The sequence below is a fragment of the Triturus cristatus genome, chromosome 4_1, assembly GCF_964204655.1.
Source record: "Triturus cristatus chromosome 4_1, aTriCri1.1, whole genome shotgun sequence".
NCBI classification, from domain to species: domain Eukaryota; kingdom Metazoa; phylum Chordata; class Amphibia; order Caudata; family Salamandridae; genus Triturus; species Triturus cristatus.
In genome coordinates, this window is record NC_140585.1 from 1,023,364,093 (window position 1) to 1,023,383,025 (window position 18,933).

At 41.2% G+C, this 18,933-nt stretch overlaps 1 protein-coding gene across 1 annotated transcript in view; it reads right to left on the reverse strand.

Annotated features, from left to right (window-relative positions):
* Positions 1 to 11,015: 11,015 nt before the first annotated feature.
* GPR37 (G protein-coupled receptor 37) overlaps positions 11,016 to 18,933 on the reverse strand; it is a 173,734-nt gene continuing 165,816 nt past the window's right edge. The window contains exon 2 of the mRNA XM_085653964.1: positions 11,016 to 12,940. Within this exon, the coding sequence (XP_085510090.1) occupies positions 12,122 to 12,940 (819 nt within the window). The 3' untranslated portion in view covers positions 11,016 to 12,121. The remainder of the gene's footprint in view (positions 12,941 to 18,933) is intronic.

The window sequence follows — 18,933 nt, forward strand, 5'->3', positions numbered from 1 at the left end:
ACCAGCACATCAACACTAGTGAAAAAATGGCAGACTCATCTGGCAACACCACAGTGCCTAAGTGAAACACAGTTAGGAAGCTGCTGGCATCAGGGCCACAAGGAGAAAAAAAGCAATCCAGTGAGTCCTTTAGACACTCCACAGGTAGCAGGCAGCAGGCCAACAACAGAAGAGTAGTCCACTTGAGTCCTTTGTGCAGTGCAGAAAGTCCTTCTGACAGGGTTTCAGTTTGTAGAGCCAGCAGCATCTGGTTACAGGTCCACTCTGTCTCTAAAGACATGGGGTCAGAGCCCCTGTAATTATACTCAAAATATCTTTGATGTGGAGGTAACTTCAATAAAAATTTACAAGTGCACAACACCCTCATTCATTCCCAGGTCTGGCTCCAGACATCTGTAGGGGTAAACAAGCCCTTTGTGTGATTGTAGGACACAATCTATAAAGGCCTGCCACCCTCCCTCCCTCCCAGCCCAGGAAGATTATCAGTATGCAATAGACACAGACACCTCACCTATCTCACCCCAGCACTTCCTGTGTTGTGGCTGTCTGGAAAGTATTCACAAGCCCAGCTGTCACTCTACCGCAGACATGGATTGAAGTCAGGCTGCAAAGCACAGAGCGTCATAAGCACATAGAAAGGCTCACTTTCTAAGAGTGGCATTTCTATAATAGTAATAAGGAATCCACTTACACCAATAAGTAGGATTTATTGTCACTATTCCAAACATAACAAACATGGCAATGCTGCTCCTTTCAGAACAGAAATTACCACTGAAAACCATATCAGGGAAGTCCCAGTGCAAACCTATGAGAGGAGCAGGCCTCACAGCAGTGATAAATCAAAAAGGCTGTTTGTCACTACCAGGACATGCTACACAATGAAGGCACATGCCTTACCTTTTAACTACACAGTACCCTGCTCATAGCGCTACCTAAGGCCTACCTTAGGGGTGACCTATATGAAGAAAAAGGGGAGTTACAGTCTTGGCAAGTAACTGTAAATGCCGAGCCGAGGCAGTAAACTGCACACACAGGTCCTGCAGTGGCAGAGGTCAGAGACAGGTTTGAAAGCCTACTTCTGTGGGTAAAGCAAGCAGCGCTGCAGGCCCACTAGTAGCATTTAATTAACAGCCCCTGGGTATATGGGATACCAATATACAAGAGGCAACAGGTACATTAAATATGCCTAACAGGTGTAGCCCAATCATGCCATGTTTAAAGGAGAGTATCATACAGAGGAGTGATTCAGTTGTGGACTTAGGAGGCTGAAATCAGTGCATAATGAATCTTAATTAATTCATTATTAATTCAGGAACCAGTTGATCCAACTTGTCCACAAATGGTATAGCCCTGAAGAAGACCTTCCCCGAAATACATCACAGGCCCAGTAAGAAGGTCGAAACACGTCAGCTCAATCACATATGGGGCCAAGAACTATCATTAATTGTTTTCATTGTGCACATAAAATTGTGCCCTATGGGAAATGAATTAAGGATTTCATCCTGTTACAAATCTTTGCTCTGACCCCAACTATAATAGGGCCAAGTTGTGCTGTCTAGCACTACAGATCAGAGGACTGAAATGGTAAATGTCCCATCAATACTATAATGTAGGACAGTAGATATGTAATTTTTATTGATTCATTCTTTGCATGTACCTAGCAAGTGATGTCATGTAATGTTTTTGATTCACACAAGTCTTGTCCCCTGTCATTGTGTTTGTAAATGTAATCAGTATATGCAGTAGCGGCTCCTCGAGGGAGTGCTGCGGGGCGGGGGAGGGGTACGTGCGCAATGCAATTCATTTTATTTATTTATTTGCTGACCTCCGTTCGGCCGTATGCCGGAGTTTACTAACCCCCACCCTGTCCCTCCCCGCCCACCGCCCCGCAGCCCTCCCTCGAGGAGCCGCTACTGAAAATATGTATAATATTGCCTTGTAAAAAGTTATTTTATACAAGCAATGAAAAAAGTAGAAATTTAGGAAAGAAAAACACGGATTCATTCTATTCAGATTTACATGAATAATACAAGTTGGTGTGATACACTTGAGTGTACATTTCTGCTGAAAACATTAATAATAACAGGTCAAATCATAGATATTAGAAGAAGGAACAATTTTTTGTTTTCTTTTTATAAAGAAAACTTTGATTGATGGTCTTGTAGGCACCCTTCTAAGATGAATTATGTTTAAGGGAGAGAGGACATGTACTTCAGCACTGAAAAGCAGGGGCAAAGTGCCCAGATTACTGAAGCCAACAAAAATAGGTCAGAAAAAATATAGGAGGAAGGCAAAATGTTTCGGGATAACCCTGCAAAAATTCCAGGTCCAACAGACACCATAACTGTTACTAAAGGAGGGACACCTGGGTAGAGGAAGGGAGACAGTATCCCACAGTGCAGTGTCCCTAATGCCAGTTCTTTTAGTTGTATAGTTGTATTGTAAGAAATTGGGATTTTGATTGAGTGGGGTGAAAACCCCTTTTGAAGCAACAACCTCAATGTTTTTCATGGTGAACCGCAAGAGTCACTAAATTAACCTGTGCTGAACCCTCTGGTAGCTTGGCACAAAAGCAGTCAAGCTTAATTTAGAGGCACTGTGTTAAGGATTAATGTAGCGCTCAAACAGTAACAAAACCAAAGCACAATACAGGAAAACTCCCATGCCAGAAAATATAGTACAATGTAATAAATAAAATGACACTGAAATAAATCCAATCAGGACATCTGGAGTTATGGATTTTTTAAGTTTTAAGTGAAATATAGTGCCCAAAAGATCACAGAATCAACCGAGGGTATCTGGTTGCGCAAGAACTGGCCACAAAGCCAAAAGTTAAGTCTGATGACGATGGAGTGTGGTTTGGCTACATGGGGTGGATGGGGCCCGGTCTTGGCTTACCTTCCGATTTCGAAGAACTTTTGATGAAACGTTCCTGAGAAGGTAAAGTTTAGCAGAACAAGGCAGCTAGCTATGTCCAAGGAGGAGGAGGGGTCATCGTTGAGGAGTCACTGAACGGAATCATGGTGAAGATTCTTACCTTCGGACTTTGCTTCTTTTTTGGTAGTTGAAATTGCCAACAGGACAAAACTGCAGGCTGTAGTCGATGAGGGCTTCACTAGGCCAGAGACCTTCAGTGAGAGGGCCCGCTGAACAGGATTTGCTTCTATAGAGAAGAATGTAACATAGAGTCAGGCCCACCTACGATGTGTCTTAGGTGGATCAAGTAGCAGGTAAGTCCCGGTCGTCTACTGGTTCTTAGGCCACTTTTTGGGGAAACCTTTTTCATGTCCCAACTTTTAGGGTAAATAAGGAGCACTGCCTTCAACATCACTGCCAGGGGTCCAGGATTGGAGGGGCACCACAGTCTGTCATGGTCTGAATAGTTCCATGCTAACATAATGAGCTATCAATGAATTACAGTATGTATGGCTGAATTATAAAATCATCTTTGCTCATGGCAGATTGGGAGCTGTGTGGCTTGCACAATAGATTCCCATTAGCAATAACCATGTGTCTACTCTCCAAGTGAGGTGAGAGTCCACAGGTGTGCTGCGGAATGAGGTATCACAGCACATTTATTCTGACTCAAAGTCTGTTTGCCACACAGATTAATGTGCTGCACAATTTCCTCAATCAATACAGAATCACCAAAAAATTGGAAGGGGTCAATCATCCAAAAAATAGAAGTTCTGACTCTACACCATATAATTAGAAGCACCTTGGGACCACACACCTGGACACCTTGCTGAAGCATGGGTACCCTATCTGGTGATTATTGAGCTACACAAATCAACATAAGGTAACATAACTCCAGTGAAAGGACGATGTACATGGTGGAAACGATTAGAGGTTGCCAAGTCGGCACTCTTCTTGTGCTCTGCATGGCATATGTGCACTTGTGCTTCCATGTGACTGTTTTTCAACATCATAGTTTGTGCTTGTAAAGGGACATTAAGGCTGCCTGGCTATGCTGTTTGACCATGTGCTTTAGAATCACTCAAAGAGGAGGCATCAATAGAAGGAACTCCACCAATGGGAAAATAACACCCAGATTCAGATCAATGATCCGTGCCTTCGGTGCAGTCTCATTATCTGATCCGATCTCAGAGCCCTCCTCCCATATTTAACATAAGCCCTTGGAAGTAGTCAGCCATGTCCGTTTTGGGCCGAAAAAAATATTCCTTAAATACTGTGTGCAGGATGTAGTACAGAAGTACTCATAAAATGCATGTTGACTGTGAATGACAATAAGTGTGTAAATGATGTGCACAAAAAGTCATAATGCATGGCACTGCAGGACAGGGCAGGGTGCAAAAGTATTGCAATGATCCAGCAAATTGAGAGAACGACTAGAAATCCATTAGCGGACCATCAATGAATTAGAGAACCAGGAATTTGCAGGACCTATAAGGAAAAAAAATACTTTTATTTGAAACCCACAAATTCAAAACTGAAATTACAATAACAACAAAGAACCAACAAAGAAAAACTGAACAGATGAGATAATCAGACTGCCAAACGTGATTTGGGCACAAACGTCTGGGTGCTTTCACATAATTACAATAATCTAATGGAAAATGTTACCTGTCATAGAATGCACACACAATTACTGTCTGAAAATCAAGCTACCTGTAGGAGAAACGTGAGCTACAGTGCATTTTGCACACTGTGTACTGCGTAGCATTATTAGTAAATGTCACACTGTTCCCTATTTTGGTGCATAAAGCAGAATCAGATGCAAATGGCGCACCCACTAATGTCTGCTGTCCATGTTTTTAAAAATGTGAATATGTATTCATAAAAACACTGGAAGAGGTGCTGCCACAATCTCAGAACAGGATCCCATTCAGGAGGGTCGTCCAGTGAAAAGGGGAGACTCTCTTCTTTCACTGGTGCCCCCTTTACCAAACAATTTTCCCAGGGGGCAGTAGCATCAGACCTCTGGGAGCAAACAGAAAAGAAATGTGCCCACCATTTTCCCTGGTCGTTAGAGCTCTATTAGATCTGTTATCCTTAGGGTGGTCTTCCTTAAAAAAATTTGCCTGCTTACATCCACTACTTGCTCTATCTTTTTGTTGGGCTTAGGACTTTGAGCACTTTACCACAACTAACCAGTGCTAAAGTGCATGTGCTTTTTCTCTAAACATGGTGATATGATTAGCATATTTAGTTTACTTATAAGTCCCTTGTAAAGTGGTATACCATATACCCAGGGCCTGTAATCTAAATGCTACTAGTGGGCCTGTAGCACTGGTTGTGCCACCCACACAAGTAGCCTTTCAAACCTGTCTCAGGCCTGCCTCTGCAAGTCCTATCTGTGTAGTTTACTGCACATCAACTTGCCCTTTACAACCACTTGCCAAGTCTTAAACTCCCCTTTTATTACACATAGGCCACCCTTAAGGTAGGCCCTAGGCAGCCCTGAGGGCAGGGTGGTGTGTAACTAAAAGGTAGGACATCAACTTTTAAGTTTTACATGTGTTGGTAGTGAGAAACAGCTAAATTTGTTTTTCACTCCTCTCATAGGCTAGCATTGGGAATTCCTTAAAATACTTTTGATTCCTTATTAGAAAGGAGTAGCTACACCGTGTTTCATATATTTGAAGTGGTAATGATAAATCCTTTTTTATGGTAAAGTTAGATTTAATATTACTGTTTTAGAAATGCCACTTTTAGAAAGTGGACATTACTCTTCTCTTACTGCTATGTGTGCCTTGCAGCCTGACTCCAATACATGTCTGTGATGGGTGACAGCAACACTTTGTGCATTCCCTCTAGATAGCCATAAACACAGGAAGGGTAGGTATGACAGAGAACTCCTCTTCGTTCATCTACATTGCGATAGCTCTTCCTGTACAGGAAGAGGGAGGGGGAGTTGACACTTGCACCTGAATAGGCAGTGTCCTGTGTCCCAAACAAAGGGTTGATTACCCCCACAGATAGCCTGGCAGACAGGACTGGGATGAAAAGGGGTCTGTGCACTTCAAGGGCTGGCTTTGAAGTAAGCCCCACTTTAAAGGCACATTTGGATATAGGTACTGGTGCTCTGACCCTACCAAGACTGTATACCATAGGACGTGTGAAGAACTCTGCCAGGCGCAAAGACTGTTGTGCCACAAGGATTGCCACTTTGCCTGACTGCTGCTCTAAATGAACTGTTTTCTGCTCTGCTGAGCTGCCCTGCTGCCTACTGATCTCTGGTCTGCTGAGGACAAGGACTGGACCCATCTCACTTGGACCGAGGGTGACTCTAAGGGTTTGCTGGCTTGACCCCTGTTCTGAAGTCTCAGGGTCATCAAAGACTTTCTTCAACTCTGCAACAGCACCTGCACTCTGTCATCTATGAGTTCTGCTCTGCCAGTTGGTGCCCACCCAGTCCTGGGCCCTTGAAAGATAATTTCTGCTGTTCAGAGCCATCAAAACTGACAGAGTGATGACTTTGCATCAATCGGAACAAACACATTGCCCTTCAACACCAACTCAGAAGCTGCTAGACGACATTGCCTCAATGGACTGCGCGGTTCAACAGCGATGGACAGAGCAGCTCAACATTGATGCAGTGCCTGCATTGTACAGGAGTTCAATGCCAAAGCCTTCCTCTACTGCACATCTCGGTGCCGGCCCTTTGGTTTCACCCATGGGATTGACAAAAACGCAGTGCCTTCTTGACTCCTTGCATTGAGTCTTCAACATCAACGCTTGCACTAGCCAAGGTTCATTGTCAGTGGGACCTACCTGAGTCATGTAGTTGGCCTGCCTTCCATCACAGTCAGCCTAAACTTTGGATTTACCGCAATCTAGCATGACCTCAAGTAACCCCTTAGTGCTATTGACTACTAACTGTTAAAAATTTTAAAAATCTTTCAAAATTCATAACTCCGGTCTAGTAATTTTTTTTGTCATTTTGGTCTTGTTTTATACATAAAATCATTCTCTATTTTTCTAAACTTGTGTGGAATATTTCTGTGGTGTTTTCATTGTGTTACTGTGTAGCCCAAATACCATACATATTGACTCTTTAGATAAGCCTGGCTACTCTGTGCCAAGCTACCAGCGGGTGAGCACAGGTTATCTTTCAGTGTGTATCCATCTTTCCCTTACTAGGATTGTGGTCCCTGCTTGGACAGGATACATAGCTCTGCCAACCAGAGAACCAATTTCTAACAATCTCTTTTCCGGTCCCTTGGTAGGCCAATTGGAACGGACGCAGATCAGACAGCCCAATGCATTGAAGGGAACAGGTTAAAATTATACTTGGACCCCACCATGGCTTGTTTCTCTCCCAAACAAATAAGGCCTAGTGAGTAGTATTCCTCCCGGGGGTTTTACAAGCCCAACCATAATCTCTAAGCAGGAATCCTTTGGTGGCCAAAACTGTGCTTCTAGGGGCTGTACGAGGCCTGTTGATGCAGTCTACTAGAAAACAAAATGGTGGGCTCCAATGTTCTTTCCTGGAGGTGCAATCCGACAGGCCCGGATCAGCCTCCCCAGGGAGCAGAAAACCACAGAAAATATGGCCTCCGGGAGGGTTTTCCCTATAGTGCAGAATGTTTGGTTTGGCTGTGATCCCTGAGAGCAGGAGTTCTTTGGGGAGAGGTACCAATGAAAAGGGTGGGCATTCTTCTTTTTCCAGTGGTGTCAGTCTCTTGAGAAACTGTGCCCAGAGGGTGGCACAAGAAGCCCAGGTACAAAGCACTAGAAAAAGAAGTCGTACCTGCCATTTTGCTTTCCCAGGGAGGGCTAAGACCCAATCAGCTCCTCTGGGTAACAAATAACTACAGATAGCAATATGACGCTCCTGGGGCCACTCGGATGCTGGAGTGGATGCCCTTAATATAATTAAAATAAAAAAACACTTCTTGGTACTTAGTGCAGGATTCCTGCCTAGGGTAAACGGCTGAGCCAAAACACTCCACCAAGAATCCTTTTGTGAGGGACTCTGTTAGAAATAGAAGACTCTCCCAACTACATTGGTGCGTCTCCTGTTTTGTTAGGTACCAGGGACTGGGGAATATTTCCTTCTGATGTAGATTGCATACTGCCTAACAGGCTTACTCAAACCCCCTAGGCACATTCTCCACCCTTAGTAGGGATCACCATGTACATGAACATCACATCATCCGCAGAAAAGGGAGTAAACTAACTTTATAGGCTTTGCAGACAAAACAATCAGGTGTTATAGGTAGCTGAAGCTAGCACTGTGTGGTAATGAAGCTTGGCTGATAGCTCACTATGTTACTCGCTGGGTGTGGAGATCTGTGTGCAACCTACAGGTTCTATTCCCTCAAAGGCTGACTCAGCTAGTGTAATTGGTTTGGGTAACAGACACGCTTTTGTTATTTATTCTCCTTCAAAATAACAAACCTAACGCAACACATAATACATATAAGCATGTTACTATAGTATTCATTTCCCTACTTTCCTAGCAAGAGTGGAAGCAATAGTCTTTGAAAAGGATTAGAATCAGTTTCGCAGCAAGACAAATGACAGTAATTACCATGGAGGGGTGGATCGCCAGAAAGTCATTTAGTTAAGTGCATGGTTCATTTATGCCATTATTTACAGGAGTCTCACGATGAGAGGAGGGCTGTGGTAATGCAAAAACCTAGGATCATTTTTCACTTTTTGATAGGACTTCGCTCGCTGTTACACTCATTCTTTCCTTTTTACTTTTGTCTTGAACAAGACTGGTCTGGGAAGCTGGAGTGTGTTGGTTTTAGGGTAGTCTTTTAAGTCTGTAGAGGGAGCAATGCCTTATTAGATCTTCACTGATAGGCTAGATTTGCCTCTTTGTAACTTCTTTGCACTCCAAAGATCAATCAATTACTTCCTGGATGGTCTACTTAAGAAGCAATGTGGCTACCTCTAGGTTTCTCTCAAGCACATCTGCAATGTGAAGATCCCAAATTCGAAATTATATTTAATTTTTGCCATTCAACCAATATTGCTCTCAGCTTAGCACTACTAAAATAGATGTTGACTCAAGCCTGCTATATTTCTACCAAACACATTTAAATGGGCATATCAGACCACTAGTATCTGAGTTTGTATATTGCAAGTTAGAATGAACCTGGAGTTTTCCCGGCATTGTTCTTGTTTTTTCTGTGCCAAAGATTGAGGGGTTCCTACATTGTTTGACCAATTGAGTGAACTGCAGTATGTTGGCAGTTTACCCAACCCACTCCCACCAAATGTTTAGTTTTGATGCCTCATTTAGATGTAGCTAAACTGCAGGCTTTCGACTGGTGGAGACTCGGTAGGCTTTGTCATTGGAAATTCTTGATCTGGCATCCTGCTCACCTCAGGGCTGTCAGGTAGTAGTGGCAGTTTTCCATTCATATTTAGGGTGAGGTGACCATTAGAAGATTTCCCTGCCTGAGACCGCCATAGCAGTCATAGCAGTTACAAGCCGGGAAATCAATCAAGGGCTCTAATGTGCAGAGTGAAAACTCCTGAAAACTAGGCAGAGTGGTGTCAAAACACCATGATCTTCCTTGAGAGCAACCACCACAAAAACGGTTGTACTGACAGAAGTGGGATCCGTGATAAGCTGATGAGGACCTCATAAGACAATTGAATTGATGGCAGTGAGACCCTCGAAAAGCTGAAGGGGATCTCGTAATCTGGAGGGTGGGCTTCTACTATGGGAGTGAGGACACAAGAAAGCTGATTAGGGCATGGTGGGCTGCCCACCCAACTTTAATGTCTCTTTGAGTCTTCACTGCTGGTAGGCAATGGTTCTATTTAGGCCTTAGTTGCTATCTTTAATTCACAATTTTACTGAAAGTTTATCAATCTCACCTACATCATACCAAGCATTTAATTATCATATTGTCGTCTTTATCAACTCATGTCATTTTAATTAGATTATTTTCACACTTTATATCTATAGCATCTTGTTATGTTTTATTTCTTGTGTCTGGACAGAGATGATCTTAGTTCCTATTACATCCTGTCTCTAAAAACACCTTACTCTTCTCCATCATTCAAGCTTTATGCACAGCCATCAGTGCAACATCATGGCAGTAATTCTGGTTACACTCTCATTCACAATCCTCATAGTCCAGACTCCTCCTCAAGGTAAAGTCAGTTTAGGACAAAGAGATATTCATGTGATCTTTTGAAGACTAAGGATAACCATTCCTACACCTCTGTTCTGCATGTTGGGAAAACTGAAATTTAGAACTAGAACGGCGTAAGCACGTGTGTGCGTGTTAATCATAATGGCTTCCTTAAATGTGTGCAGTCTACTGACTAATCAAACTACACAGGATTTGCAATAGTCACAGAACAGTAAAAATCTGCCCCTTACCTCCCAACACTTTAACATTGACAGAGCTAATCCAGCGTGGTTCAGTCGAATGACGTTAACTCTGCGTCGCATAGAATGCAGTTGAAAATCAATTCCATTCTTAACAAAAAATATACTAATCTCTTTGCACAGCATTCACACTATGTATGTGCGCCACACACAATGAAATATGTAATCATTATAATCAAGCGCACCCTTAAATCAGCAAAGGACAAGTGTTCTCTCAAAAGCAATTACAGTGGTAGGATGGAAAACGAACTACTCCTGCCCACAAGCAATAACAGTCCAGAGAAAATAAGAGATGAGGAGGGCAGAACACTGAGTGGAAAATACAGGTTGTGACTTTAGGTATACTGATGTCTCACAGATATGATGATCACAAGGTTGATGCTATTTTATGATAATTGAAAAAATCATTGCATAATATGTCAATTTACTATAAAGGGTAAAAACTATCACTCAGACCAGCATAAAACATATTAACCAGAGGGGAAACCACTCGCCAGAAACAGATGCACTTGCTTCTACTTATGTTCTTTTGATGAAAAACATGACCCCGAAATGAAAGCTCTATTCTTGAACTTTAAAACAAACATTCGTCCATAAATCTTAGTTAAATATTATTTTTCACATCGAGCCAATACAATCTTCGGACTAATCTATATATGCTAAAAAAACATACGCGTACAAACCCTTCCAAACATATATTTAACACATTTAGCAAACTTTATTATAAACACAAGATCTGTAATTCGCTAAATTCTCACAGCAAATGTCTTTTTTTATTTAATCAAAGTTCCCACATTTCACACAAAGATTCCCTCTTTCTTGTAAGGCCATTTGATGACATTTTATTGTACTGTTTTTTGCTAAAAGTGGATTAAAAAAGGTATGAAAGAATACAAAGAAACGTGTTAAAAATGTTGCTTCGTGTCAACATGTATATTAGCTAACATAATCTGAGTTGAAACCAACTTCAGATACAGTACCTTCAACCACACATAGTGTACATAAAACATTGTGTAAACGTACTGCTCTTTGACTATGTGATCAGTTTTACAGTTTTATCAAAACGGCAAGAAATAAGGTGCGGTTCAATTTATTTCTTAAAGAATAAAATATTAGCACCATACCAAGTGAAGTAGTGTGACTTTCTTGTTGGCATTTATCAGGTAGGAAACACTTGTAAAAACCATACGTGTTGTTATAGAATTCGATCATTAGCATCACCGTCATTTCTTTACTTTCACGTCTCTAAAAACTGTCACATCCTGCAAAATATTATTTGCCAGGTCTAGTTTTTACGTAACTCTCCTTTAACTAGACAATACATTACTAGCTTCTGTATGCGATACTGCCGTAAATCGACCCTGTGCAGTGCTATAAAGTGATTTAATTGTGCCAAAAGCGTGTTGCAGTCTTTTTATTGTGGAAAGATGTGTACGAGCCCTGAGGCTGATAGAGAAAAGCTCGTTTCCCTTGTTGTGATCTACATGTGAGTTATTTCCGTGTTTTGAGAGCTGTCACTGACGTAGCAAGGGTGCCATGGACTCTAGTGTAAGCAGGCGCAACGGGCCAGCTCAGCTCCCGCATAGTAAAAGACAGCCCTAACTGGGGTTCCGTGGGCCCTACGCCCCTAGCTCTCGTACCACTGGACCTTCTGCCCTAAGAATAGTTAATCTCCGATCTCTATATTGCTACTAGGATCTAACATCCAGCTTAGTTCAATCCACCACTGCCTTCTTTTTTACATTTTCCTCCATTGCAAAGATCACATCATCTAAAAAGAACAGCCGGGTGTGGGACTTCCTAACAGTGAGTTCCGACAGAGGCAAATGTGGACATTTCTCGACGGATAGTGCTGAAGGGAGAGAGTTCCAGCTCAGTGGTATACTCATTGTCATTGTCATCGCTCGTGGCCACTGAAGACTTCTGGGCGCACTCTTCGCAGCAGCAGCAGCAGCATTCCATGAAGGCTCTGCTGAAAGGCTTGCAAAAACAGAATAGAATAATTGGGGTCACACAGGACTTAAAAAACAAGAGAAACTGGCTGATCAAGTGCAGAAGGTCCATTGTCTGTCGAGAGAGCCCTGTGGACATGTAGGACGTAGCAATATTGCAGATATTCTCAGGAATGATACAAAATCCATACAAAATGGTCAAGGCCACAACTGTACAGTTCATTTGGCTCTCAAGATGAATTTGCCGCTTGTTGCCTCTTGTGGAAGACTTCTCTGCCCTTCTGATTTTCTTTGCTGTCACCAGAGAGCACGTGATGGTGAAAACAGTAGGCAGGCAAAAGTAGCAGCCAAAGTACCACCAGAGTCTTGCACCATCATAAGTGAGAGCCAACAAATAGATCATGTCAGGAAGGTCTGTGGATATCTTCACCACGCAGCGGTCTGCGGGAGGACTGCCGCTCATCTCAGGACTCTCCTTGATCCTCTGACGCAATATAACTTCTGGCAGGGCCAACACCAGTGCGCCAAACCATATGACAGCTAACTTGGCTGTGGTTGATTTGCAGTTCTCAATCATTTCGTAATACATCTGCACATTTGTGGCAGCACGAAAGCGGTCTATGCACAGGGCACATAATGTAAATGTTGTCACTCCGAGAGAGGCTACCTGGAAATGGGAAAATACAAAGGCATTATAGAAGAGAATTCAATCAAATTTGATCAAATACTTGTATACAAACTTGATAGAAAATAATCAATAAAATAGGTCAATTAAAATTACATATAAAACAGCATTTTGAAAATAGACAGAATTTTAAAACTTTTGAGCAACTTTGCATTTCATAAGGGTTTAAGGGCAAACACAATAGTAAAGGTTGCATTTAAAATGCTTGATTGTTTCAATTTAATAATGTGAAACAACGCCTCCTACCCCCTTGGCCTCCGCTGACAGCGTCCACACTAACAAATCTGGAAATTTCTTGTGTGCCTCTTTTAACACCTTCAGTCATAGATTATTATATGTCGTGCACTATTCACAGGGACTCTCACCTGTCACTATGGGCAATTTTCTCTCCCACTGGAGTTTCCGTCAAGTGCTCTAGTATTGCAGAGCTATCACCACTACTTAAAGCCATGCCACGTTTCCCTAAATCTACCAGTCGTCTAAGAACCATTTTTTTTTGTCTTAAAAAAACTTGCATGCCGAGCTAGTCTCCCATCTCTCAATTAACAGGTTGCTTAACTCTCTACAAGATGATTTTTGACCACTCCAGTCCATTCAACTCCAGTGAGTCTGCTCTTTTTTCCATGTGTCTATCAGTGTTCTCTCTTGCCATCCCAACTATACCTTCTCCAGTCTACCTTCTTGTCCTCTCTGAACTTCAACCAAAGCAACATTGAAGGAACGCTTACCTCGCTAGGCATTTATGGCACTGCCCTGGCTCATATCTTTCAAGCCTATGGTCCTCTGTCACCTAGTGCTCCTGTCTTTTTTTCCCATGACACTCTCAGTGATAACGTTCCCCCTAAAGCTCGAAAATCTTGTCTATCCAAACCTGGGATCACTGCGGTTTCTCTTACCACGTGTGTGCTAGGAGTATGATGAGAAAATATTTTCTCATGTTCGCTGCGCCTCTCCCACCCACATTATTTTGACTGTCTGACAGTCATTCAGCACTGTGTAGCTATGGTTTTCTTAATGCTAAATTCCTCATAACTACAATCAGTTATTTTACTGCAACCTCTGTCCCAAGAACCCTGCATACTACCGTCCCATTGCCCAACTGGACACTTCTAGGTAAGCGGCTATAAACTTTCTATTCTCCTCACTTTGTAGTTTGTGATTAAGAAATGTATCTGATTCTGCCAGGAATGCAACAATGATAACAATATTGAACAACATAACCTGATCAAATTGTGTTGGTTCTCTTGGGAGCTGCCACTAAGTGATAAGTGAAAACAAAGATGATATTACAACTTAAATTATACACATCAACACTTTCTGTCCACATATGTTAGGAGCAAGAGCAATATCAGCATGCTAATGGAGTTATGTATCAGTAACTTGGTAACAGCAGTCAGGTTCTAGCTGCTGAAAATCTTGAAATCTAACCACCTCCCATTTCAAACAGTCACTATTCTCGTAATCACCTTAATGACGAGCAAGGGCTATAACTGTATTAATCTTCTAACAATCCCAAACTGTTTTCCTTCGCTTTTCCTACAGACATTAACTTTGCCACACACATCTCTTTAATCTTCCAATAACCTCTCTAGTTGGCTATTAGTGACACCAGGTTGGTTGGAAAGTAGCCAATAGAAGGATACAATGCAAATTGCTCACTATACTTACATTCATTGAACAGTCCTCACACACTGTTCAGTTACTCTAGCCAGTACATTCTAGTGGGCCAATCAATATCTCAAAGTTGCTCCTTTGCCTCTCCCTGCAGTTTTTCGTTTTTTTAACTATTTAAACTTTTAACCTCCCACCTTTGGAATGCACTTTTGGCACATGTGCTTCATCTTCTCTGTACCAAAGACTACCCTTCATGATCACCCATCCTTCATCCTAGAACGTCTTCAGTGTAAATATGTAAATCTAAATGCATAGTACTGCTCCTTGTCTGATCTGCCAAATGTCATATTGCATCATCTGTTCCATACTTTTCAACCACAAATACTGCTATGATCTCTGAACTTGTTTATAATATACAATATTTCCATACATAAACTGACTTAGTTATCAATAAATACAAACAAAATAACATGAATTAAAACAGTGGGCACATAGTGTATGCCATACGAATAGTGATTACAGCATAAATGGTAAGAATCCTGTTCACAAACTGCATTTTGTAGTATGTAAAGTAGTGGTTTAATAGTAGTATTCACATATTACAAATTTGTATTCACAAGCCTACCATCAGAGACTTCCATCTCCCCAATCTTTTTGGTTACCTGTAAAGATATTGTGCGGAAAAAATAGAATGTCACATTTAAAGTCACAAATGTTGTCTACTGAAAAAAAGAATGAAAAAAGTTATGGCTATAAAACCAGCATTGGTAATCACATTAGGTTTCACCTATGTGATTAATAATATGCTGTTTAATTGTAATTTGTAGTTGATCAGCAGTTGTGCTTTATAAGTTACTGAAACTGTGTTAAAGTGTTATGACTTGTTTCTTGAGAAAGGCAATATATTGTGCTGGACACAATGTGTCTGAAATCGCCAACATTTTGACAGGGGCAAACAAGCCCTCTCCCATACGCAATAGTATACTACTTATTAACCCTCTCACCTTCGTAAGAAAAAAAAAATACAGGCAGTAGAAAGACCACCCACCTATATCTTAAAAGGAAAAGGTGGGAGAAGCACTGTAAGCACACCACCAGGTTAGGCTGACTAGGCATTAAGGGATCAAGCACGAAAGACAAGATAAATCAGTTTTTAACTCAGACACCCTGTCCCACCTCTTTTGAGTACAATATATTCTGATGTGGTGCCAAATGCAGCCACACTAAACTTAAATTCTATTCATACATGCGGTGAAGGAACAAAACTCCTCACTGCTGACTAATTAGAGGAGGCGTGCGGCGTCCCTCAGCTGCTAAAACAAAAAAAGTCAGTGGCAACCCCTAGCCTCTAAAATAAACAAAGTAAGGGGAGCCCCCACAGTTGTTAAAACAAACAAAGGAAGCAGCACTGCACAAGTCAGCAGTATTCCTAGAGCAAATACATGTGGGAACAAGCAGTGCTCAACCATTTGCTAACATAGCAATAATAAGCAGCACTGGTCCAGCCGCCTTGTAGATAAAGTGAGCGGTGCCCATGTAGCTGCTAAAGAACAATATTAAGCGGTCGAGCGAGGATGGAAGCACCGGTATTCACCACCATACTGTAAATGAAAATTTGGAAAGCCGAGCCAGAGCAGCCTGACTTTCCAAAGGCAGATAAACAAAAGCAAGGCCATTTTTTCAATGGTTACCACACGGGAATAAATCAAACCATATTCCCCGGCCCGTGCACCAGAAAAATTACATTAGTAAGGAAGAACTGCTTACCTGAATCTGCATGGGAGTGTGGTCAGAGGAATGACGGCTTGATGGCAAAAAACGGGGGCGGGCTTAAATGACAACGTAGAAAGTGGTGCCAGAGCAGCCTGACTTTCCAAATGTAGTTAAACAAGAACAGGGACATTTTCCAATGGTTACCAAACGGTATAAGATCAAGCAATATTCCCTAGCCCACGCACCTGAAAAATTGCATCAGTAAGAAATAATTGTTTACCTGAATCTACATGGGGGAGCGGTTAGGGAAATGATGGCTTGATGGCAAAAACTAGGGGCAGGGCTCAGGGCTTAAAGTGAGGCTTGGAGATAGATGCGTTCCAAGCCTCATGTAAGAAATAAAATGTATTACAGTGCAAGTGATACAGAAACCAGATAAACTAATGAAAGACACCAGATTGGGAATCAAAAACTTTTGAGAAATCAACTAAGCCTCTGAACAGAAATGCCAACACTTAAAAAATAAAAACAAGCACAGCGCTGTGCATGCAAAACCTTTAACAAATAGCTCCACAAAAGCAGATGGAAACAGTACTTGGGTGACGGGAATCTTATAAGAGAAGCACACAGGAACAACACAAGGAACAATAGGAAACAGTATGCTAAAGCCAATAGAAACTGAGGAAATGTAAGTGGCCTGCACAGGAACCAATGAAAAGCAAGGAAAGCAAGGGGGTGGGATGTAAGCCCCTTTTAAAATTTGTATGAAATACATTAGATTTCCCAAGCACAGCACAAATGCTATTAAGGCAAAACTAAAAAACATTTAGTACTTTATAGTGCAAAGGTTAGTGCACTGGCAGCTCCTCTTTAGCATAGCATCCTTTTGCTAAACTAGAGGGGAGCATGAATGAAGTGAGGAAGGATGTGGGGGACTAGCAAGAGATTTATGATTTAGGGAAGGATAGCATTGAGGTGTAGTTCAGGGTTTTAAGGGTTCAGGGATTGGAAGCGTTAAAATGTATTAAGGGATTATTAGGATACAGTTAGATAAAATAAAGAATGCATTGAATAAAAATGACTTTAAAAATTCAGCATATTTGAGACGGCCTTTATAATACAAACATATTCGCACAAAAGAGTAAGACCATTGCTATTCACAAAGAACACTTCTAAAGTTACTTCTGTCCCAATGGAGTCAAAACAGCACACCATATGCTTATCAGCACACACCATTCTCATTAGGCACACATATACACCCACATGCACACACATTCTTAGTGGTACCAGGTACAGGTATGATTTTCCTACTGCACACAAGCACTTACCTCCTTAAATAGACACATTGTAATATAGGCCACTTTAGTTATTAGGTAGGCCATTTATTGTGTAATATAAGAGTAATTGTTGTGCATTTAAAATAAACAAAAAATATTTTAAATGATAATATCAAGTTTTTGCTTTTTTGGTAGGTTGTAGATAATGATCATGTCTGAATGTATTTAAATACAATTTCACACTTGGTTCGGGACATTTATGTCACGTAAGGTTGAGAACAACACTCACTGATTATTCGTTAATGGAATGCTCACCTTATAGTGCAATATTGCACATGACCATATTATACTTAGCCTGATCAGGTTTAACCATGAACTCGGAATGCTTCAACCATGGAGAAAGCTTTCATGGAAACCACGGCACCGGGGTGATAAATGTAAACTGTTAACATATAGATGGTGTTAAATAATATTTCATCAGCTCTTTCAACATACCGTATAAACCAATACCTTATGAAAATAAACTACTCTTGACACATTAAATTAGGCTGCCACATACAGCTTTGCCCTGGAATCCGAATCTGTGCCATTTGTCAAGCCTTAAACTGACATTATTAATGCCATGCTGTCACTTTACTATCATCTATCTAAATTAAGCGTCCTATAAAGACAACTTAGAGATGAAATTTTGATTCTGTGTGAAACGCTATCGTTGGGAAATCATTTATTTTCATTTTGTCTAGCACATGCCCCATGTCTGAATTAATTTAAAGAATGCCTATCAAACAGAAATAACAATGTGTTTTCAGGCTTTTAAAAACCTGTTTACAATTCTAAATCTAGTTAACTTACTGGGTAGGTTTATTGAAACAGCGTCTTTTTTTCTGCACTTCCATTCTTCTGAAGATTGGCAGGAGTGACAAAGAACCCAAGGCGGTACCCAAAATTGGCTAGGGGATACATTCCTTTAGATTTCTTCTTCCGTTTTGAATATATTTCTGACATTTTGTGCATTTACGGAGTAGTGCTGAAAACCTGTGTCAATGACACATTCACATGAGTAGTCATCATTCATTTCATTTACTCATTCAGATTTTCCAAAATCCACATAAGTCAATCAAGCAGAAATATGCATTTGCTCATTTAACTTGTTGTCTCTCTGCAGGCTATTTTTTTTAATGTATTGAAATACCACCCCCAAAATCTACATGAGTTATGGGAGTGTTCCCTTTCACTTTAAAAAGGCAATTTCTCCTGCTTTAACGTAAATAGTTTTACATGCTGCTCCAGCTTAGGAAATATCCTTAAACCTGGCTGTGAATATACACATTGATTTTAGAGTTTATTGGAGTTCACTGCATTTTGCTGGGC